At 43.7% G+C, this 22,959-nt stretch overlaps 1 protein-coding gene across 5 annotated transcripts in view; it reads right to left on the bottom strand.

Moving 5' to 3' along the window:
- The window catches only part of wdr90 (WD repeat domain 90), a 39,494-nt gene that overhangs the window by 5,334 nt on the left and 11,201 nt on the right, over positions 1-22,959 (bottom strand). For 3 of the 5 annotated variants that reach the window (XM_015963396.3, XM_054749148.2, XM_054749147.2), the window contains 17 exons: positions 20,174-20,409; positions 19,764-19,900; positions 19,539-19,669; positions 15,054-15,184; positions 14,809-14,970; positions 10,049-10,177; positions 9,707-9,840; positions 9,585-9,625; positions 9,381-9,491; positions 7,128-7,292; positions 6,945-7,027; positions 6,748-6,850; positions 4,540-4,661; positions 4,146-4,302; positions 3,827-4,017; positions 3,521-3,689; positions 112-244 (listed from right to left, as the gene is read on the bottom strand). In XM_015963396.3, coding sequence (XP_015818882.3) covers positions 112-244; positions 3,521-3,689; positions 3,827-4,017; positions 4,146-4,302; positions 4,540-4,661; positions 6,748-6,850; positions 6,945-7,027; positions 7,128-7,292; positions 9,381-9,491; positions 9,585-9,625; positions 9,707-9,840; positions 10,049-10,177; positions 14,809-14,970; positions 15,054-15,184; positions 19,539-19,669; positions 19,764-19,900; positions 20,174-20,409 — 2,335 coding nt within the window. The remainder of the gene's footprint in view (positions 1-111; positions 245-3,520; positions 3,690-3,826; positions 4,018-4,145; positions 4,303-4,539; positions 4,662-6,747; positions 6,851-6,944; positions 7,028-7,127; positions 7,293-9,380; positions 9,492-9,584; positions 9,626-9,706; positions 9,841-10,048; positions 10,178-14,808; positions 14,971-15,053; positions 15,185-19,538; positions 19,670-19,763; positions 19,901-20,173; positions 20,410-22,959) is intronic. The other 2 variants (XM_070545565.1, XM_015963397.3) reach the window with 2 other exon arrangements.

Below are 22,959 nucleotides of genomic sequence, written 5' to 3'. Positions count from 1 at the left end.
TATAGAGCAGCTGATTAAGCTTTAGTAGAACTCCAAATCCCAGACAACGGTAAAACACAAAATTAGTTATCAAGATTAAAAAACCTCCATGCTGGTTAAACCACAGCAAACCTGGTTTCATACCGGTCGACACTACAGATGTTTCCCTTGGTCTCTGAGCCCTGTAAGGCCTCTACGTCCCACAGCCGTAGCCGGTGGGCCTTGCTGCCCGTCAGCAAACGATTTCCTCGACACAGCAGCACTCCTGCACACAGTCAAAATAAACCACGTGAGAACCTATAAATTCCTTCAGAATGTTGGTAATATCATATATATTGCAGCGTGATGAATTGCCCATTTCTGACCTAAAAGGCCCTGCTCTGTTTTGCTCTGCTCAAAGCAAAACCAGAAGTTTCTGACACAAACCTAATCTGCATGAGATATTGCCCAAGGTCTCATGCATCTGCTTCTAAACTGTTTCTTCCTTTCCAGCTCAAGAGAAGAATGAAGACAAAGGACTCTTTCTTTTAATAAATCAGAAGAACTTTATTTTTAATAAAGCTAATAAAGTGTTAGTCCAATAATAAAATGTGAACCAATCTGTGAAATGACAATGTTATGATCAGAAGCCTGTCCTGATGCTCGAGAGCGAGGTACCCTCATCTATGTCGACGACATTCTTGTTCATAAGCGTACCTTGGATGACCACCTGTCCGAGGTGGACCACGTCATGGGTCAGCTCGCAGCTGCTGGTGCAAAGATTTCTCTCGCCAAAGGTCAGTGGTGCAGGTCAAAGGTTCAGTTTGTTGGCCTCCTTGTGGGACCGCAGGGAATGCAGCCTCAACTTAGCAGAATTCAAGGTGTGGCCACCACCACACCTCCTACGAATGTCTCCGAACTTCGGAGCTTCTTAGGGGTGTGCAACTACTCGCGCCAGTTCGTAGAACATTACGCTGAGATAGCGAGACCTCTGACTAACCTACTGAAGGAGGGTGTGCCTTTCGAGTGGACTGAGCAGCAGCAACAGGCCACGGATGACCTGAAGGCCGCATTATGCTCAGCTCCGTGCTTGGCGCTCCCCCATTATGACAAGGAGTTCCACCTTGAGGTCGGTTTTTCATCTCACTGTTTGAGTGCCGGTCTCTACCAAGTATATGACTGCGACAGGCGTGTTGTAGCCTATGCTAGTAAGCTCTTGTCTGGTCCTGAGTTAAAGTACTCTGGCTGTGAAAAAGCTTTGCTTTCCACCAAGTGGGCGGTTAAACACTTTTCTAGCTACATCGGTGGACAGAAAATCATCATTGAAACTCAGCACCAGCCAGTGACCTTCCTTAACAGTCAGCACATCAGAGATGGTGTGGTGACCAATGAGCGAATCGCGTCATGGGTGCAGGCTCTTCAACGCTTCGAAATCGAAGTACGCTACGCCCAGAACGACGTAGCCCTCTTGGCATGGGTTTGGCTGCGTGCCAACACTGCTCGGACGAAGCTGTCACGTCAGTCCTGCCAGCTAGCCCTCCTCAGACTCTTCTAAAGCCCAACCACCACAACTTCGATCAGTTTCTCTGTGTGGACTTGCTGACCGTTTACGTCGATGGCAGTTCTTTTCGACACGGTGCTGCGCCTAGGTCAGGCGTGGGTGTTGTCTGGTTGAATGCTGACCAGAAAGACTCCTGATGTTATTGGTTGGGCCCTAGGACCTCACAGTTTGCAGAAGTGGCTGGGATCTTGATAGTACTACAACTTGCTGTGGACCGTGGAGCCCATGAGCTGGTGATTTGCACTGACTCGGACTACACACGTCTCAGTTTCATTTGTCATCTACCTTCTTGGAAGAGTAACGGGTTCCTAACCTCTAACCGGAAGCCCGTTAAAACATCAGGACCTCTTCATGGCTTGTGACGCCCTAGTGACGTCACATGACTTGCACATCTATTGGCGTAAAGTCAAAGGACATTCTCGTGCACCCGGAACTGACAAGGATCTGAACGACCTTGAAGACTCTCTTGCCAAAACAGGTGCAGCCGATGGTACTCCATGGGTCTTCAACCCCTTGTGGCTCCCTGAGGAGGTGTCTTCTCGGTCTGACCCACCCCGTGTGAGTGTCGTGACTCGAGCTCAGGCCGCTAACGCATCCACCTCCGAACCATCTGAGGGTGTTGTGTCCGTTCAACCTGTCTTTTCTGGTAACGATCTTGTCAGTCTTCAGTTCTAGGACCCTGCTATAAGCAGGATGATCCTGTACCTTTCTGATCCTACAACTCATCTGCCTTCTTCCGTCAAGCTTGACTCCGTTCCTGAGCTCCATGCTCTCTTTCGTGTTCGTGTCACGCTGAGAATGGTTGAAGGGTTGCTGATGCACGCCTCCAAGCCTCCTTTGCCGCCTGTCCTCGTGGCGCCAGTCACTAAGGGGGGGGGGGCATGATCACACAAGCTCATGACGCTCCCTCCGCCGGACACAAAGGTGTCAAGGCCACGTTCGGTGCCCTGAGCCAGGTTGCTTATTGGCTGGGGATGCGTCGCGACATCTCTGACCACGTCCAGCGTTGTTTGGTTTGTTGTCAGTTTCAGCCATCCAACCCCGCACACAGAGCTCTCCTACAGAGAAAGGGACCATCCACACTGTGGTTGGACTTGCAATTCGACTGGGTGGGGCCTCTGACTAAGTCCAGCAGGGGTAATAAATACATCTTGACCATGACCTGTGCATTTACCAAGTGTGTTGAATGTTTACCAACACCTAATGACACGGCACAAACAACAGCTATTCTCTTGATGAATCACATCTTCACCTGGTTCAGTCTTCCCACCCGAGTTGACTCGGACGAGGTGCTCACTTCACCTCTGAAGTGATGGAACATCTTTGGAAACTGTTGGGCGTGAAGGACAATTTCCACATTAGCCATCGCTCCCAGTCTTCTGGCCAGGTCGAAAGGATGAACCGGATGGTTATCAGCATGTCGAGGAAGTATGTGTGCTCTAATCACCGAGACTGGGATGTGAAGCTTCTGTTGGTCCTCATGGCCATACGGGCCACCCCTCATGAGTCTACAGGCGTCTCCCCGTTTGAAATGAAAACGGGTAGACAGATGACCCTACTGCTTCACCTGCTGTACCAGCCAGCTCAGTCCGAGGCCGACCCGGCTTACACGAGCGAACAATATTTGCAGGACCTGAAGAACCATCTGCCTGCAGCGTTTTTGTTTGCACAGACAAATCTGGAGAAATCAGCTGAGGGCAGGAAGGCTTTATTATGATCAGAAGGCCTCACATTCTGAACTCAACGTAGGTGATGAGGCCTGGTTCTAAATTTTCGCTCCTAAAACTGGTAACACAAAGAACACCTCTGGTAAGCTGGCTAAGAAACTTTTGTCGAAGTGGTCAGGCCCATACCTGATAACTGCTAAGCTCTCTCCGGTCGTGTATCAGATCAAGATTACCCAAACAAACAAGGAACCCGTCTATAAGTGGGTCCACAGGGACCAAATCAAACCGCACAAGGGTTCTACTAATTTGGACAACGCTACCTCCAAGAGAGTACCTATTTCTCCATCATCAGCTTCCCAGACCATAAGGCAGCTCAGAGTGGTGATGTCCCATGCACAGACCTGACCCTTGTTTGTGCTCGTGAACAAGAAGGAATCCATGTGATAGCAGAGAGCTGTCAGCTCCACATCACCCACTTCTGCAGGTGCTGCCACACTTTTGACCTGAGTGGGTAAAAAAAAAAAAAAAAACAGATCTTATGCAATCAAGTATGTTCGAGTAAAAGATTGTTTAATTTTAAAAGGCTTGAAAAACCCCAAACATTTCAGTGAAACTTAGATTTCCCATCAGCAACATTTACATTCAGGTCTACATTGTGGCCCTGTGACTGGATGAGGCAGAAGTGGACCCCCTGGCTGCCCACACAGGCCATGTGACTAGCTGCTGAGGGGCTGAAGGCGGCGTCATGGATCGGTCCCGACATGCTCACACTGCACACCAACTGGAAATCTTTACTACTCCACAGCGCCAAACCCGGGTCAGTGAAATCTCCTAGGTGATCCAACAGCAACAATAAAGAATAATGACCAGCAGGTACGTTGATCCAGTGCAGATCAAGTATTTCTTGCACTTTAATAATTTGTATAAAATATTTAATGCTGACAAAGATTAATTTTTACCAACAGAAAGAAATAGGAGGTCATCCCTGGAGAAAGCAAGACTTTGCACCGCTCCCTTGTGGTATGAGATAATACTGCGACGCGCTCCACTCTGAACATCCCAGATGTAGATGAGACTCCTGCCGCCGCTGCTGCTGCTAGCTGCTGATGTCATGGTCTGGATAACAGGTTAAACAACACACGCACACACGCGCGCACGCGCACGCACACACACACACACACACACACACACACACACACACACACACACACACACACACACACACACACACACACACACACACACACACACACACACACACACACACAAAATGCCATATTCGAGTAAGGGTACACTACTCTACACAATGGAGGATTTTATATCATATTTATGAACAAAGATCTGAAAATGTACCTGTCCATCGTTTGTGAGTGCAAGACAAGAGATCTCCTCGCTGTGGCCCTGCAGGAGTCTCTGACTTCCTGTGTGAAGGTACTCCACCACCACCACACAGCCACAGGAGTAGGCAAACAGGCCTGCAACAGGAGATCATTTTAAAGCAAAAGACAGAACATACCTCTGAAGGGAAGTGAGATGAGACAGAAACACTTCTAAAGAGCAAAAACATCCCATCACTGTTCAGTTTAGCTTTAGCCAGACGTCGGTGTTTTTACTTTACAGTTAAAGTTCTAGTTTATATCTAAAACTTTAACCCTTTAAGACCTGCCATAGAACAAGTTCGTCAGAACTTATATCTACACTGTGGTGCCATTTTTTGGAGTATTTCAACTAGCTATTATCAATGCAACCCTTATATTCTAAATTTTAATAATATATATGTAAAATGTTCATAGCAACTAAATTATTTACTAAAAAATGCAAGTATCCATTCAGAAATTGAAAATCGTTTTTGTTATACAGAATTGCCACACCTTTATCCCTCAAAATTGTCAATGAAATAAGTTGCACATAATCCTTTCAAACAACAACAAATTTACACTTCCCCCACACCCTGCACTTCCTGCGCCCCAGTGTGGCTTTTTTGTGGCCAGATGTCCCCTCAACAATGGCAACAGGGATGTGCTGATACTTTTCCTGGACTGGTTGGGAGGGAACTCCACAGAGCTCAGCTATCAGCTGCTCCTGGAAGGCCTGGTGTGTCTGCGGCGGCTGCTGCAGTCTGACACTCAGCTCTTAGCTGAGTAAATAGCTGTTTGTTGCAGCGATGTCGATGAAGTGATGCAGCATCGTCACATACCACTTTTTGCTCTTTCTCCATGAGGAGTAGGGGCCAATCAGCTGGTCTGACAGGTCAACTCCCCCATGAAGCAGTTGTAGTCTTTCACAGCAGGTGGTACTGGTACCTCTACTGCGGTGTGTTTCCCCCCCGACCTTGGAAGACCTTTTTACTGTGTCCCCTGAGAAGGCGGTGTGCAGAGTGGAGCACACACTCACCTCCCTTGTGTCCATCCATTTTATAAAAATGAGAGCTCCCTCTCTGATCCAACTGATTAAGCCTCGTGGCGATTTGTTTGTTAGTGCATTCATTTTAGTTTTTGGGATGCCAATTCTTGTGTCCCGAAATGTCCCACAGGCTCCAAACCCCACGTCATAAAGGTGGCGGAACAGAGCTGGGCTGGTGTAAAAGTTATCACAGTAAATGTGATATCCAGATCCCAGAGAGGGTTTGTTGATGAGTGACATCACAGCATCAAATGACAGCCCTTTCCCACTATTCAGAGAGGACCTCCCTGTGTAGATGTTGAAGTCAACAGTGTAGCCTGTCTTGTCAGAAAGAACAAAACGTTTTATACCCCATTTTGTTGGCTTATTTTTGATGTACTGCTTCATGGCAATCCTGGCTTTGGTGGCAACCATACGCTCATCCACGGAGAGGTTTTGCTGGGGCAGAATCCGGGGCGGATGAGGAAACAGAAACTCCATCCTCATCCGGCGCTGTAATGGCGTCAACCGCTTCAAGGAGGGTGTACCGTTTAGCGGGTCCGCGATTCATCAAAACGTTCGTAGTGGTGTGTGAGTGTGTCGGGAGTTTGTAGAGGGTATGTGATGTGTGTGTCTAAAAGTATTATTGCAAAAAAGCACAAGAAAAAGCCGAAAGACTGGGAATACAAATAAAACTACGATTCGCGGGGAAATGACGTCAAAGCAGGTGATTGGGTGAGTGATAATCATGTGACAGTTCACGTTGACAACGTGAGGACGTTTATTCTAGCGTGTGAAGCCCTGTGAACTGCAGATCAGAACGAAACAGCGTCTGTGTCTGAATGAAACGCTTTTGTAATTTGCACATTTTGGTTGCTTTTTGCAAACAAATTAGCGGAAATACGCAGCTCTCTGGGACTTGCTCACGGTGTGAGATATAAGTGTAAATCCTCTTTTTTTGTTCTATCTTATATAGTTTCAGTTTTACAAGCATTTGAACACAGATATGCAAATGGGAGCGCCGGCGCTCCCGCCGGTCTTAAAGGGTTAAAGTAATAAAAAAAACAATGACACAAAAAAGTAAACACTGTTCGAGTCAATTACTTCAACAACTATGCACCATGTTTGAAATATTATTCCTAACATCATACTTCTTTAACATTTCTTTATCACGCTGACCTTGATCAGGGCTCCACACCATGTTGCCCCGGCCGTTCCCGTTGTATCCAATTACTGCCTTCAGCTTCATGCCTTCTGCTGGTGGTTGGGGAGTTGCAATGCTCTGGGTCAGCAATGAAAAACACCTTCAGAAACACAAACACACAAACAAACAAACAAACACACACACACACACTCCATAGATATATGCTTTTTACCTGATAAATGGAAGAAGTCTTGAAACGTGGGATGAAGTGCTTGTAGCAATCTGGACGCTCGGGTGAGTTCTCGTTCAACTCAACTGGAGAACAAACGAAAAACTTAAATAAAACCAGGAATGTTTCCTTCTGTAAAACATTCAGTAACAGAAGGTCTGCCCAATAACAGCAGTGGTTTTTTACTGGATTCTGCATGTTTTGGATTCAGAGAAGACGGGTTCTCCAGGACTGTGACTTTGAGAACGGAAACAGCAGATCTGGGATCAGCAGCTGGACCTGGACTAGAGCCATGACCTGGAATTGTTGGGTTTGTCGGGACGTCTTCAGAAACAGACAAACAACCCAAACCTGAGAGAGATGTAAGAAAATATGGATCCAGTCAATTGGTGCCAGAAACGTTATGTCAGTTAATCAATGGGAAAAAACATGGCTTCCTTTAAAAGCATCAATGTTTCAACAACAGAAGAAGAACCAAATACTGATTCAGTTTGTATTAAAACTGACATATCAACATAAGAGCTACTGACATTTCATTCCATTAGACCACAAAACAGTGCTTCCAGCTCAGGTGTCATTGTTTACTTCTGACTGATCAGGGTCTGAAAACAAATTACATTCGTAAAATTCTGTCTCCTAAAGTGGACCCACAGCTCATCCAGCATGCTGCCGTCCATCAGTGTAGTACAAATATAACAAAGCTCCTGGGAAGGTTATCAAAGCAGAGACATTTACTCCTAACCGGGGATCTGAAAAGAAGATGTCCCCCAACTATTAATCTTAAAAACTGTATGATTTGTTTTGTCTCTAAATGAAAAATGATTTAAATAAGTTAATAACCAAACTAGACATTTATAAAAACGATGCTTCCTGGACATTTCCCCCACAGTTTCTGCTGCAGACATTAGTTTTTGGACCGTAAGCATCTTCAGATTTTGACAAGCTGGTAGTACTTTAGCTGTTACTTAGCAGAATTATTAGTAAGTATGTAAATATAAATACACTGAAATATTCTGTATTTTATTATGATATTGAATCAACAAACTCCAACTGCTAGGTGGCCGCAGATTTCACCACCTTCATTCTGACTGAACAACGAGATCTGGCGATAACACTGGATGTGTTTGGAAGCATCTGGCCCGACTTCTCCAAATAAATTCAGTCCTAAAAACAGTAAACATTATCAGGCTTTTAATATTGTGATTGGTTTGTCTCGTCTCCATTAGAGGCTGACCGATATATTCAGTTTTTTCTATATCAGGCGAAATTACTTTTAAAAGCAGATAATAAAATGAATAAATAAAAAAAGACTAAGGCACCTGTGTGGCCAACTGCCGCTACTACTAAACTGAAGAAAGGACCTGAAGGACTCCAACACACTGTGAGCCAGCCCACTCAACAACTGTGCTCCAAGTCACCTTATGCTGAACTAAATGGTAATAAAACTATGTAAGTAAAAGGAAGGCACTTGCATTGAGTCTAGCTCAAGTCTCTCAACTACGGGTCTACCACAGACATATTTACGTAGACGCCCCGTGGGCTGAGGCTGCGGTGGTGGTCGGTCGCCATTTTAGATGGGTCTCCATTGGCCCACAGTGCATTCACTTCTACTAAAGAAGGTGCCACCCAACTAAAAAACACATTTCATCAAGCTTTTTCACAAAATCAGACACAAGTTGCTCACTCTGCACTGACTTTGGACTTTTCTACAGTCACTGCTTTGGAGACCCATCCAATATGGCGGTGACCCTGTTACACTATCCAGCACACGATAAGGCATTTATGTATTCATGTCTATGGGATCTACATCTACGTGACACTGCCATAAAGCAACACACAGTCAGTACTTCTGGCGGCAGACCGCGTGTCAAAAACTGTAGAGTGCGGTAAACAGACGTGGAATCCCACAACACTATCGCAGCTCAGAAAATGAACATAATTAATGGTATGTCGCCAAAACCCACAAGAAAAAAAATGATTTAAGGTGTAATAGTTGTGGAATGGGACTTTAATACACTAGTAATGACTCAGTCTGAGGGGGGTTTGTTTGGCTTTCTCGAGCTAAACTGGTTTATTTTGTGTCATCTCTTTGTGTGAGATAATCAGGCATGTCTTCATTTGTAAAACAAAATAAACACAACCACCATATTCAGATTGTACATTCATCTGTACATCATGAACGTGCAGACACTTGAATGTGAGGAATAAGCATGCTAAATACATGTAGCTTTCCCTAAACAGATCCATTTTAAAAAGCACACAGTGAAGCATACAAATGTGCTGATGTTCTACATAAATTAACTAATCAGGCCATTCCTTATTAAATTATAAATGAGCTGATTCATGGAGATACATTCTAAACCTCACACCCATTAATTAGTCACTCACAACTGAGTAACAAATCAACCTAAACTATGTGGAGAAAGTAAGAAAACGCACCACTCTGGACCACGTGGTCCAAGGGGCTGACATCCAGCTGAGGCTGCGAGGAGGGGAGCGGCGCTGTCTGACGAGGAATCCCATTGGACAGCTGCACTTCTTTGACTTCCCCTTCAAGTAGAAAGGTCAGAAGGTATAAATTCAGACTACATTAGAACACACTTAATGTTATTTTAGCAACATTAACCCACTTAAATGTGGTACCTGCTTTCAGAGAATAGGCGTTGCTTAAATTTAGAAGAGAGCTGTAAAAACAACAAGCTAAAAATGAGATAATAAACTTTATTAAAATGAACAGATGGATGAAGTTTGTAGATATTTGTTACCAATTGTTGGCCGATTGATCTGCAGGATTTCCCAGGAAGTCCCAAATGAATATGGCGTCCCCCACTGAGATGACCCCTAACTGGTCGGGAGTGAAGCTGAGCTGGTGAATGGGCCGACTGTGTCCGATATACATCTGGTACCAAGAGACAGGCTCCAGTTAAGAAAAAACAACACCCTTCTGTTACAGTCTAACTCATCAGTATCAATAATGTCATTTATTCACCAAACATGAATGTTCCGCTGCTAGAGAGTAAACCAGTTGAAGTCATTACAGCAGCAGGAACGGTTCTACCCATCCTTGCTGCTAAAGAATTCTTATACGTCTTTGATTTGCGGACTACCTGTGAGTTATGATGATATTGCATGTTGTAATCCCACACTTTGATGGCGTTGTGCCCAGCTGTGAGCAGAAATCGACCATCTTCACTCACAGCCAAGGACGAGCACAGGTGTTTGTGCACCTTGGACGCCTGTAGAGACAAAAAGCCAAGTGAGAAGAAGCAGACACCTGTGTGTGGCAGGGAAACGATGATACAGGTGAGTATAAACATGGTGTATAGATCTCCTGCTACTGTTTCTGTTTACAGACGAGTTCTCGATAGTCTTAGATCTATGTGGTTCAACGTGATGTCGTGCAAGTCAAGACTTCTTAGAATGATTTTAACCTAATTTACCATGAATCCACATTCACAGGTGACCATTTATGACTTACCAAAAACAGTGACACAATATTAACAAGTTATGCAAAAAAAGATGGACGTTTCATGAAAAAACACAAAAGAAAAGGCCAAAGGCCAAAGTCTAAATGCAGAGCATGCCCACCTTTCATGTGGACCTTTTATCTAAGATCCTTTTATACCGAGAAACAACGGGGTTAACTGTTAGCATGCAGCATTATCTGTTGTGACAAACAAAACTGGCAGAATCAGTAATTTCAGTATTTATAAGGTCAGTTGGTAGCCACCTTGATAAAGGTCATGTCCAAAAGCCTTTTTATTAATCATCCTATATGCCATCCAAACACACCAGTTAGAGTTGTACATGTAATGATGACACTCAGAAAGTTTCATTAAAATCCAAATCTCAACCAACACAATGCATTGGAAGCTCTAACTAAGAGACATGTGTACACGTTGAGCAGCAGTAGGTACTAGAGTTCAGAAGTTCTCAGCTCTATATTTCTATAAGAAAAGTCCCTCCGCTTGCCTCCCATGCACTTACAGATTTATAATGAGGGATAAACATACAATACAACCCAGACTGGAGTTGAATGCAGACAAACTAAGGCTAAAGAGCCTGCCGTCCTACCCTGCATTTATCCTTCAGTGGTTCCTCCATTGTGATGGATGGAATCATCTTTTTAAAGCTCATGTTGAGAATATTTTGAAAGAATAGTCTAACATTGTGTTTTTTTAAATAGAAACAGGTCCTGTTTTTGTTTGAATTCAATAAAAATTTTCTCCGCCTCTTCTTGCTGCGACATCTTGCTGCCTCATGCTCTGTTTTGACTTGAGTGGGGAGGGCCTGGTGATGTAGCGTGCCCGAGTCTGTGGTTTTGATTGGTTAGGCGTAAGTAGTGAGTCTAGTATGCTGCTACCTGATAGGTTATAATGAATAAAGGAAACTTTTTCCCCTGAAGATTTATTGACCCATTATTTTCCTATCGAAACACATGTTTATCTATAGATGTATTGAACTATTGAATTATAGTTCAGCCCTACTCTCGTATCTGATTCAATTGAATTAATTTAACATTCAGGTCAGTAATACATATATATATATATATATATATATATATATATATATATATATATATATATAAACTGCCAGTAGGCTCATGCTTCTGCTCTTAAAGCTGTTACTACAAATCTGCAAACAAGCTGGGTTTTGAACGCAAACACGGAACATCCACCTCCCCTCGGGTATCTTCCGTGAGATGCTTCTGCTGGAACCGGAAACCGTGATGCCAGAGTAAATGACATAGTGCTAAACACCAGCTGGTATATTCTAGGTACAAAAGTATTTTGTTGTCCGTAACTTCAAATGGAGCCAGACAACCAGATGGTCCAATAGTTGCTTTCGGTCTGAAACGTGTTATTGGAGGAGGTTTATAGACAAACGTGAGAGAATCACTTCATTATACATTTATAGATTTTTTTAATCTCCACAATATATTTATGGCTGTACTATGTTAGAATGTTGTTAAGAGGCATGAAAAACGTTCTAAGCTCATTTGTTTTCCAAATTTGTGATAGCAACCATTTATTTTTCACATTTTGGACACTGTACATTATGTATTTGTACTGTTGTTTTTCATGTAACTTGTTAGGATTTTATATACTGTTGGAGCAGACGTCTATTAAACATGGGGCTTTATTTCTCAATGAGATTGATCCTGTATAAATAAAGGTAAAAATGGGAACACTATAGATGTTTGTGTGAATAGATGAAGGTTAATTACATGTTCTGTAGAAAACCTGTTTTAAAAGGCACCGTATGGTCTTTGATTTATGTCCTCAGACAGAAGAAAAAGATTAATGTTTGTAAAAGTGCAACACTTGGTGTCTTCAGTTTAATTATTCAGATCTGTAATAAAGAATAAAAAAGTACAACTGTGGTACTTTTTGGTTGGCAGCCAATACATTTGACATCTATTGGTATTTGGTTGTATGTAGTTTATTCATCCCAGAATAGGGAAATTAATTACTGACAATATTGGAGTTGACGAGTGAAAACAATTTCCTTTAAATTGGCATCAGTGAAATAGAAATCCAAACGGGTTTCAGATTTAATTCTTTTAAAAAAATTTCCAGCTCATCAATAGAGCTCCGGGAGTTGACGTCACTTCTCCCGGCATGCAACAGTTCAAATGGAAACGGTGCCATATTGGCATGCAGAAGCCGGCAGCTGGACTATTTGTTATTGTCAGAAAACTCAATCAAACGAGAAATATGGTAGATTCCTGTTGTGCCCCAGGATGCAGAACAGACGTGGACGACATAAGGGATGAGCCATCTACAGGATTCCCCAAGATCCGGAGCGCCGCAAACGTTGGATCATTGTAATAAAACGCGCTAGTGACCGGGCTAAAATGAAGCTGTGGGATCCCGAGAGTAAAGGTTTTCACTTATGCAGCGACCACTTCATATCAGGTACTTAAACCAACGTTTCCACAACTGTGTATGGTGTTTATTTTAAATGCTTTTATTATGATTCTTAGTGGGCTTCCTAAACTTATTTTGGCGTGGCTTTTTCTGTCTTATTACTCATAGCAGCAAGTAAACATCACGTAAAACGTTGCCTCGTGAGTTCTGCGTGCTGCCGTTTACGTGTTTTATGATCACAGCAATTAACCGGCTAAGCTGTATTTAATTTTTAAGCAATGGTTGATCAATTGTCAGATCACACATAAAAAGCACTTTGGATTGCTATTATCTGTCTCACCGAGACTACTTAGGTGTAAATCTGTTATTTGTCCGTCCATCCATCCATTTTCATCCGCGTATCCGGAGTCGGGTTGCGGGGGCAGTAGCGTGACTTCCCTCTCCCCAGCCGCCGGAGCCAGCTCCTCCGGGTAAATCCCAAGGGGTTCCCCGGTCAGGTCCGGTGTTGTGCCGGTAAGAAGTCCGCTCCGACAGCTTCTGGCGTTTTTAAAAAGTATCCCAGGGGCACGGTAAGGGTCGGAGATGTTTAGTCTATTTAATTTCTGACTATATAAAACGATTTCTTCTGTTTTAAAGTGTGAAGTAAACTCCGACGAAGTAAAATCCAAGCGGATCCCGTTCATGTTCATGGTTACATCCGTGTTTGTTTACCTTTTTTGCATGCCAAAATGGCGTCCACTAACTGAGAGTCACGTGGGGTCCGGAGCTCTATAAAACAAGTTTTCATGTTTTCCAACCCCTCTAATTATGATTTACAAACTGATACTTGGACCCGGGCAACAAGAAGGAATAAAAATGTTTAAATCTAAAGCAGCAATCCGGAGTTTTCCCCCTCACCCCAGGAATTAATTATGACTTTTTAGAAATCTGTAATAGTAATAATCTTACCCTATTCTGCGATAAAATGTAGACAATATGTTTTTTTTTTCTAAGCCTGCCCCCTGTCTCGTAGAGCTCCATGCAATCTGAGCATTATCCAACAGCGTTAGACATTGAACTTGTCAATAGGGATGTGAATCTTAGAGCAACTCATGATTTGATTCAATTCCGATTCTTGGGGTGCCGATTCGATTCAGAATCGATTCTCGATTCTCAATTTAAATCGATTCACAATCAGTATTAACAAAGAGTGTCAGCTCCAGGATGAACTACTTTGTTGTACAAGTTAGTTAAAGCTATGGGACATTTTTATTTGACTTTAAACTGGTCATGCTCCAAAAATGCAAATTTACAAGGTAAAATAAAGTTATTCTAAAACTGTAAACAGAAGCAATCTTTTGACCAAAAGGCAACATTTATTTTTGCTTACCTTGTAAAATATAACAAATCTGTAGTTACCTAACAGTAGCTTTGAAAGTAATATGGTCAAATACTTTTCAAGTATGTGTAGAAACAAGTTACATGAGTAATCCTGAGTACTCATTTATCAACTTAGAAAATAAAAATGAGAATTTCTCAAATTTCTGAGTATGGAAAAAATTACATTCAAGTGTCCTCTTATCAGCAGATTCAAACATAAATCATCTCAATTTATGGGACCACAAAAGTAAACGGAGTACTGACTTTCTTAACAAAGATCAAAAAAGTGCTTCTCAAACCTGTAACATGCCAAATATTTGAGTTCTTGGAATCGATTCTGAATCTTTATAAATAAGAATTCCGATTCAGACTTGAATCGATTTTTTTCAGCACCTCTACTTGTCAATCACATAGCGTGCACGTTTGTCCATTGTGTGACAACATAAGATGAGAAGAATAATCATAAAACAATGTGTTTTAGCTCTGTGCCCGGCTAGCGCTCCTCGTTCATGAATGAGAACAGTTATTTCCAGCCGTAATCATGAAAGTAGGAAGAGGAGCACTGGATGCCCTCTGAGAAAAAAACTCCAGCTTTCTGCTTTAACTGGATCAGCTGATATGTTAAAGCTAACTGTTACCTCTCGGAGCAGACGACCCGTCTTTGTGCTGACCCAGAGGACCTTGTTAGCAGACGTTGCGATCAGTAAGTGTTCAGTGAAGACCGGAGAGAAGCAGACCTTCAGAGCAGAGTCCAACTGGGAGCTCTCTGCATCCAAAATACTCACATCTACGTGAAGCAACTAGACAAAGGAGTCACAGGACAGAGTTCATGTTAGTTAATTAATCAAGAGCAACAAATAAAACTGTGTTGAAAGGTAACAACCTCATCTAGAGACCACGCATCAGCGATGGTGATGATGTACTCAGAGGGACCGACAAAAGCTAGGCAGCAACTGTCTCTGCTGACCGTGAGGGCGTCTGGAGAGCGCTCAGAGCCTCGAGCCACAACATTACCTACAGAATTAGCTACAGTCAGTCAAGCGTCACCCACACACGATGATATGCAGACTTGTGTTTAACTAAAACAGGTAGCCTTTAAATATGTGCTTCAGAACACACTGAAGAAGATAAGGCAGGCAGGGGATGTTTACGCAAAGATGCACACAGCAAACAGAAACATGGACACACACACACCATCAAAGGTAACTTTTAAAACTATATGGCCACAGAAAACGTATGACATTCTGTAGAAAACTTGTGTTCCTGTTTTGTAAAACAATCTTCTTCTTGGTAGTTTTATACTTAGACACGCTCAAGGTTCATTCCACCAATAAAAACTTTCAGCTTTTAAAAACCGTCTCAACTCCCTCTCATCAAATCCACCCTACGGTAAAACCAGACAAGCAATTAAATATTTACAAGTAACTTGTGTGTTAAAGGCTGCAACACAATCAGTTTCAACATATTTGATGCATTAATCCTTAAAGGGACTTTACGGAGTTTTGAATTTTTATGCTCGCGATTGCCCCCTCAGGCCAAAAGCGCAACGGCAACTTCAATAGTAGGCTCGTGCACGAGGTGCGCATGCTGTACGTGCACATTCCTTAACGAAAATAACAGCTGAGACAGTCCCGTGTGTGTGTGTGTGTGTGTGTGTGTGTGTGTGGCCCGGAGGACAGAGGACAGGAGAACACGCAGCTAATTAATTAAATAATTTAGTTCTGTACCTTTCTCTTCAGCACAGTCGACAAAGGTTTAAGATGGGTCAGTCCTCCTGCATGCTCTTGAAAAATTGTTCCAAAAGGAAAGTTGAACCCACATCTTTTTTATCTGTGAATGCAATGCCGTTCGGCGAGTCTCAAAAAAAAAATGTGGGCATCTTATTGTAAAAAAAATATAACATTAATGTAAAAAAGAAACTCTAAATAAACTATGTTCACATCCAGAATCGAACCCAGGTCTTCAGCATGAGAGTCCGACGTCTTACTAGGTGAGCTAAAGCGCCATTGACATCCTTTGTATCTGTGACATTTATAGCCTTGATAACAACTGAAACAACATTCAAAGAACGGTTTGGAGCGAAAATGGCTATTTTGTTGCTAATTTGCAGGAAATATCTAGAAGAAAGTAGCTAATGGTTCTCAGAAATGTAGCTAGCTTTGTCACTAGGCGTTAGGAACAGCGACAAAGTGGAACTGCCTCTCTCTCTGCTGCTAAAGCTACGGATAGCAAACGCTACGGGCGATGCCTGAGTGTGAACGCGCATGAAGCAGCCTGCTCGACCCGAGCAGCTCTCTTTTTCTGTGATTTTACAGAAAAACAGGCAATCACAGTAAAAATGCCAGGGCTCATTCTACAGGACCAGGGCACTGCAGGAGAATGTATGAAGAAGAAATTTATTATTTCTATACATGTTTTGGCTGTCAAACTTCCATAATGCCCCTTTAATCTGAGTCTAACACACACTTCTATTATTCTAGAAAATAAAACTTCAGGGTTATTTTAGTAAAAACATAACATTTAAGTTAACTTAAGACTTTAGTTTCACTCAACTGATGATTCTCAACATTTTTATATTTGTGAGGACTACAGCGAGAAACAAGTATCGTATTTTCCGGACTATAAGCCGCTACTTTTTTCCCACGCTTTGAACCATGCAGCTTATAATGAGGTGCGGCTTTACTGAAGATTTTCTTTCACCTGCCAGGGGGCGCTTTAGCAGAAAGTGAAACAGGTGGAAGTCAAAAGTGGAAATCGAAGGAAGTGCTCATTTTAATTTAGCACATGCAAGCAGCCGGCACGACAAAGATTTTTTTTCAAATCCATACCCCCTCATCATGGTAACTACACGTATGAGTTCATATGTTGCCACATTTAAGTTGAAGGCCATCGATCTGGCAGTAAAGGAGGGAAACAGTGCTGCCGCACGTAAGCTTGGCATGAATGAATCCATGGTTCGGCGCTGGAGACGGCAGCGGGAAGAAATCATTCAAGCCAGCTTCACCCGGGGATGATGACAGCAACACGGACAGCGACACAGAAAAGGTATGTGACGAAGCTCTTCTGAGGCTGTTCAACTGCGACACTGAAGAAGAGGACTTTAATGACTTTAGTGCTCAAGAGGAAGATGAGAGCGAATGACTTTTTCTGGTAGACAAGTGTGTTTTATTTACTAACCAGGCATGTTTTGTGTGCAGTTTTTATTTTCTAATCATCCGGGGCTTATTAATGCTGTGTCAGCGCTGTTCTTTTCTTCTAAACATGCATGCAACTTACCGGTAATAATGTGTCAGTTCTGTTTTTATTTTATAACCATTCAGAAATATGAATGCTATCAGTGCTGTTTTCTCTTCTAAACTTGCGGGCACGTTCACCTGTGTTTAAAATTCGTTTTGTTGAATCAAAACAACAACGAAAAACCTCTGTGTAGCGTCTTTCTGTCTAATTATCTTATGTTATGGCCATACATGCGCTGTGCGCCGGAGACCTGCATGTGGCTGCCGCACTGCGGCTTGTATTTGAGTGCGGCGTGTGTGTAGAAAACCTTTTTTTTCCGTTGGTGCAGCTTATATTGAGGTGCGCTCTATAGTCCGGAAATTACGGTATTTAAACACTCTGAGATTTTGCCATTTTTAGAAATCATGGAGGGGTCTGAAATTCACGTTGTAGGTACCTTCACTGTGAGAGACAGCATTTCAAAACGATCAGGAAATCACTTAGAATGGTATTTAAATAATTTATTTGTATTGTACTGCTGCACAAAAGCATTTGAACACTTGAGAAGATCGTTGTTAATATGTGATACAGAAGTCTTTGTAATTACAGAGGTCAAACGTTTCCTGTAACTCTTGACCAGGTTTGCACACACTGCAACACTGATTTTTGCCCACTCCTCCACATACACATCTCCTCTAGGTTTCGGGGCTGTCGCTGAGCAAAACGGAGTTTCAGCTCCCCTTAAAGATTTACAATTGGATTTATGTCTGCAGACTGGCTAGGCCACTCCAGAGCCTTGATATGCTTCGTACGGAGCCACTCCTTGGTTATCCTGGCTGTGTGCTTCGGCTCATTGTCATGTTGAAGTACTCAGCCATCTTCAATGCTCTGACTGAGGGAAACCGAGTGTTGCTCAAAATCTCACAACACATGACCCCATTCATCCTCTCCTTAAGACAGTGCAGTCATCCTATCCCCTTTGCAGAAAAGCACCCCGAAACATGATGCCTGCCCCCCCCCCCCCCCCCCCCCCCCAATGCTTCACAGTAGGGATGGTGTTGTTGGGATGCAACTCATCTGACCACATGACTTTCTCAGATGGTCATTGGCAAACTTCAGATGGGCTTAGACATGTGATGACTTGAGCAGGTGAACCTTCTGTGCAGTTCATGTCTTAAACCTTGATGGCTTTGTTTTGTACTGACAGTGACCTTTGAACCTGTGGTCCCAGCTCTCTTCATGTCATTGGCCAGCTCCTCCAGTGTAGTTCGGGGCTGAGTCCTCACCTTTCTTATCATCAGTGATACCCCACGAGGTGAGATCTTGCATTGAGCCCCCGTCTGAGGGAGACTGACAGCCGTCTTAAGCCTCATCCATTTTCTAACAGTAGCTTCAACGGTTGATCTATTTTCCCCAAGCTGCTTGGCGATTGCCCAGTAACCCTTTCCAGCTTTGTGGAGGTCTACAATTTTGTTGCTGGTGTCTTTTGATAGCTAGGTCTTGTCCACGGTAGCAGTTGGAGTCTGACTGTGGGGTGGACAGGTGTCTAACAAGCTCAGACAGGTGCTACTAATTTAGATTATTACGAAGAGTAGATGTGGACTTTTTAAAGGCAGAGTAACACGTCTTTGAGACAAAACTCTTGCTGATTGCCAGGTGTTCAAATACTTCTGTACATCAGTGCAATACGCATTCTTCAAAAGTCATACAAAGTGATTTGTTGAATTGATTTTAAAATGCTGTCTCTTATTGTGGGAATGCACCTACAATGTGGACTTCAGACCTCTCCATGATTTCTAAGTGTTTCAACTTTTCAGACAGTTATGTTCCAGGGTCCACTCTCAGCTCTTGAGCTGCATTTTGCCAGCATGTGGTCTAGGCAGTTCTATTACATTATAGTGCATAAACATAGATTTAAAATACAAGATGGTAGAGCAGGAAGCGCTGAAAACACTCAGCAGGTTTCAGTTAAATCAAGTCACAAATACAAAAAAACAACAACATTTTAAATGATTAAAACATTCACCTTTGCAACAAACTGTCATAGGGAGTTTCACAGAGTAAACAACAACAAACTTCAGATTTTAACTAGAATTAGGATGCCATTGATGGTATGTACAATATCTACTTAATAGTGTTTAAATATACTTACATGCAAATCTAATCACAGTGTGATCTTCCTCTGAGGCGTTATAAAGAGCCAGGGAACCCTCTGAATCAGCGCTGTACATGTACTCCCCATCTGAAGAAAAGACTAAACCAATCACCTCTCCTCTGTGATGTCTGTATTAAAGAGAAAAAAAGGAAACGTCTCTGGAAGATTCAGACAACTAAAGGAAGAACCAAACTGATGACGTCCTCTCAGGTCAGTTGTTACCTGTGTTCAGCCAGTAATTTGGAGCTGGCAATGTCAAAAACCCGGACAATCCCAGAGCTGAAACCACAAGAAAATGTTTGCTCGTGTGGATGGAAGGCCACACAGCACGGGCTGTCATCAGACACAAAGTCATACAGCTGCATAAAGGAGAAAAACAGACAAGACAGAAATAAACCATCTAGTTTCTAACCAATACTGGCCTCAAACAGAGCCTGATTAGTATAAAAGCACGCATGCAGGTCCCTCTGCAGTCTCAGTTTAAAACAATTCACTTCCTTAAAACACATAAAAATACAGCTATCTTCCAATTACTTCATTTTTTTTGGAGTAAAATGTGGGTGGGTATATATAATCTACGAGTAAAGAGTCACTATAAAAAGCTCAGCTAAAACTAATGAATGTTGTTTGACCTGATGCAGAGAATCCAAACTCCAAACGCGCACTGTTCCATCAGAGGAGGCAGTTGTGAGATGCCGACGGATGCCATCCACGCTGAAGCCAAGCACGGCGTCTGTGTGTGACCTCATTAGAGTGTTGTAGCCTCGGCTGCGGACATACAGGAAACCAAGGTTACCTGTAGACGTGGCTGCCAGGACCTGAAGGCTGTCGGATGAGACCAGCACCTCACTCACAGGTCCCTCATGCTCTGGAAAAACAACAACATGCTAGTCAGGTCTGTGGGAGCAAACATAAACAAAACATTTTATTTCCAAGACAGTAAACAACTACGGACATAAAATGTAAAAATGTAAAATTAGAATATTGTTTTGTCATCATTAATCCATCTACAAGTGGATCCCAGAATGTGAAAGGGCCTCTGATCCCAGTTCATTAAAGTGACAGTGTATAATTTTTCCTGGCGATGGGGCGGTAGATTCCTAAATCATTGCAAGCAAGCAGTGTTTTTGTGTCAGAGTAAGACCATACCAACAGATGCCCATTAGGGTCAAAAAGCACTGGAGAGTGCAAACTTCAGCAAAATGACGAGCATATCAGACTCGCTTTCATCACTGGCAAAAAGTGAAGAGGTAAATGTTTAAAACAACAACATTTAAGAATGGAGAAAGTTTTGTAATCATTTGTTTCAAATCAGTAAATGCATTCTGTCCTCACGGGCTCCCGTAGAAGGAAACATGGCATCTCAGAGACTTAGACCTGCTCTCAGGTATTGTAGACCTGATATTTGAGTATATGTTACGAAGCCGCCAATATTCTTCAACGACTGGGCATCAGTTAATTAATTTTCAACACAATTTTGATGGATGTTTCCAGAAATTAATGTTAAAAACTACACATTGTCTATTTAAAGCTGCTTCAGTATCAGCTTAAGCCTCGCCCACCAGCAGGCCATCGACATTAAAACGTTACACCAGACATCTTGTTTTTAATGATGATGAAACTAACTACCTACCGGCGGCATGTCCTTGTCATGTTCTGTGTCCCTTTGTTCCCCAGCCCTCCAGTTCCCACTCCAGGTTCTCCTTTTGTGTTTCATGGCGCCCTCATGTGTCCTTTGTCTGCGTCTTTCCCCATGTGTCTCCTAATGTTTCTCCATCCCTCTCTGGATTTCCTTTTGTGTTCTCTTAGCGCCCTCATGTGTCCTTTGTCTGCATCTCTGTTGTGTGTCTTAAGTTATAGCCACAGCCTCTTGTTCCCCAGTTCATAGTTTGTGTGTCTCAGTATGTGTATGTGTTTGTGTGAGTTCTTCCCTTAGTCTTTAGGTTTAGTTTTGTGTTTTACATAGTGTTAGGTTTATCTGCCCTCCACTGGTTCTCTTCCCCATCCAGATAATTGTTGTCACCTGCCTTCCCTCCAGCCTCACTCCACACACCTGCTTCCTGTTTCCCTAATTGCTCCTCCCTGTCTATATAAGCCCTCCTTGTCTCTGTGTTCTTGTCGGTCCATTAATGTTTGCTTGTTGTTCTTGTCAGCCTCGTCTCGTTCCTGTTCCTAGCTTCTAGTGATTCCAGTGTTTTCCAGTGTTTCTAGTTCTCTGAAGTTTTTTTTTTACTCAGTTTAGATTTTTGGATTTTTTGGTTTGGGCTCCCTGCTTCTTGGACTACTCCTAATAAAGGATTTTATTTTCATCATCCACCTCCTGCCTCGTTCATCTGGTTTTCTGCATCTTGGGTCCTAACCTCCTGCTCCTAAATCCTGACAGAATGGACCGACCACCAACACAGGACCCAGCGGGAACTCCAGGTACACAGGAGATCTATTACGATGGTGATCCAGACCTTTGTGTGGAGTTCATTCGGAACAGTGCCCGTTGTTTGGACTTGAAATCCTCAGAGTTCGACAAGGTGTCGTATATGGTGCTTTGGTTGAGGGGTAAGGCCTTGCAGTGGGTTGCTGACCACTTTGACATAGAGGATCTTAGGGCGGTGTCGTTTTGGGACTTTGCTGCATTGCTCCTCCGCACTTTTGGCCGAGATCCTCCTCCACTAGTCGCTCATGCCACCTCAGCATCTCAGATGGGTTACACCGCCACACCCTCACCAGGTCCTGACAGCGCCACCACTTACTCTCCGGTGGGCTGTCATTCCTCCTCAATTCCTGCCAGTGTCCTCTCCATACCTCAGCTGAGCCAAGAAAAACCACGCCGACGACGCCGCAACCCTCCTGCTCCGGCGGTGGTCCCGGTGGACGCATCGCCTCTTGCTCCAGCGGTGGTCCCGGTGGACGCATCGCCTCCTGCTCCGGCGGTGGTCCCGGTGGACGCATCGCCTCCTGCTCCGGCGGTGGTCCCGGTGGACGCATCGCCTGCTGCTCCGGCGGTGGTCCCGGTGGACGCATCGCCTGCTGCTCCGGCGGTGGTCCCGGTGGACGCATCGCCTCCTGCTCCGGCGGTGGTCCCGAGGGTCGCATCGCCTCCTGCTCCGGCGGTGGTCCCGAGGGTCGCATCGCGTCCTGCTCCAGCGGTGGTCCCGAGGGTCGCATCGCGTCCTGCTTTGACTGATGAGGTCCAAGAGGTCCCGGCCCAGCCTGTCCAAGAGGCTCCGGTCCAGCCCATCCATCTGGACCCGAAGTCGATGGTGGTCAACGGCTCTTCCTGTTCCGAAGTCGACGCCCCTTCCTGTTCCGAAGTCGTCGCCTCTGATGACGACATGTCCAAAGTCGTCGCCTCTGATGACGTCCCCTCTGACGACGTCGCCGCCTCCCCTGATGACGTCGCCTCCCCTGATGACGTCGCCGC

Source organism: Nothobranchius furzeri, chromosome 16 (assembly GCF_043380555.1).
Source record: "Nothobranchius furzeri strain GRZ-AD chromosome 16, NfurGRZ-RIMD1, whole genome shotgun sequence".
Lineage (NCBI taxonomy): Eukaryota > Metazoa > Chordata > Actinopteri > Cyprinodontiformes > Nothobranchiidae > Nothobranchius > Nothobranchius furzeri.
The sequence above is the reverse complement of the archived record's forward strand: the minus strand, read 5'-3'. Positions and strand labels throughout refer to the sequence as shown.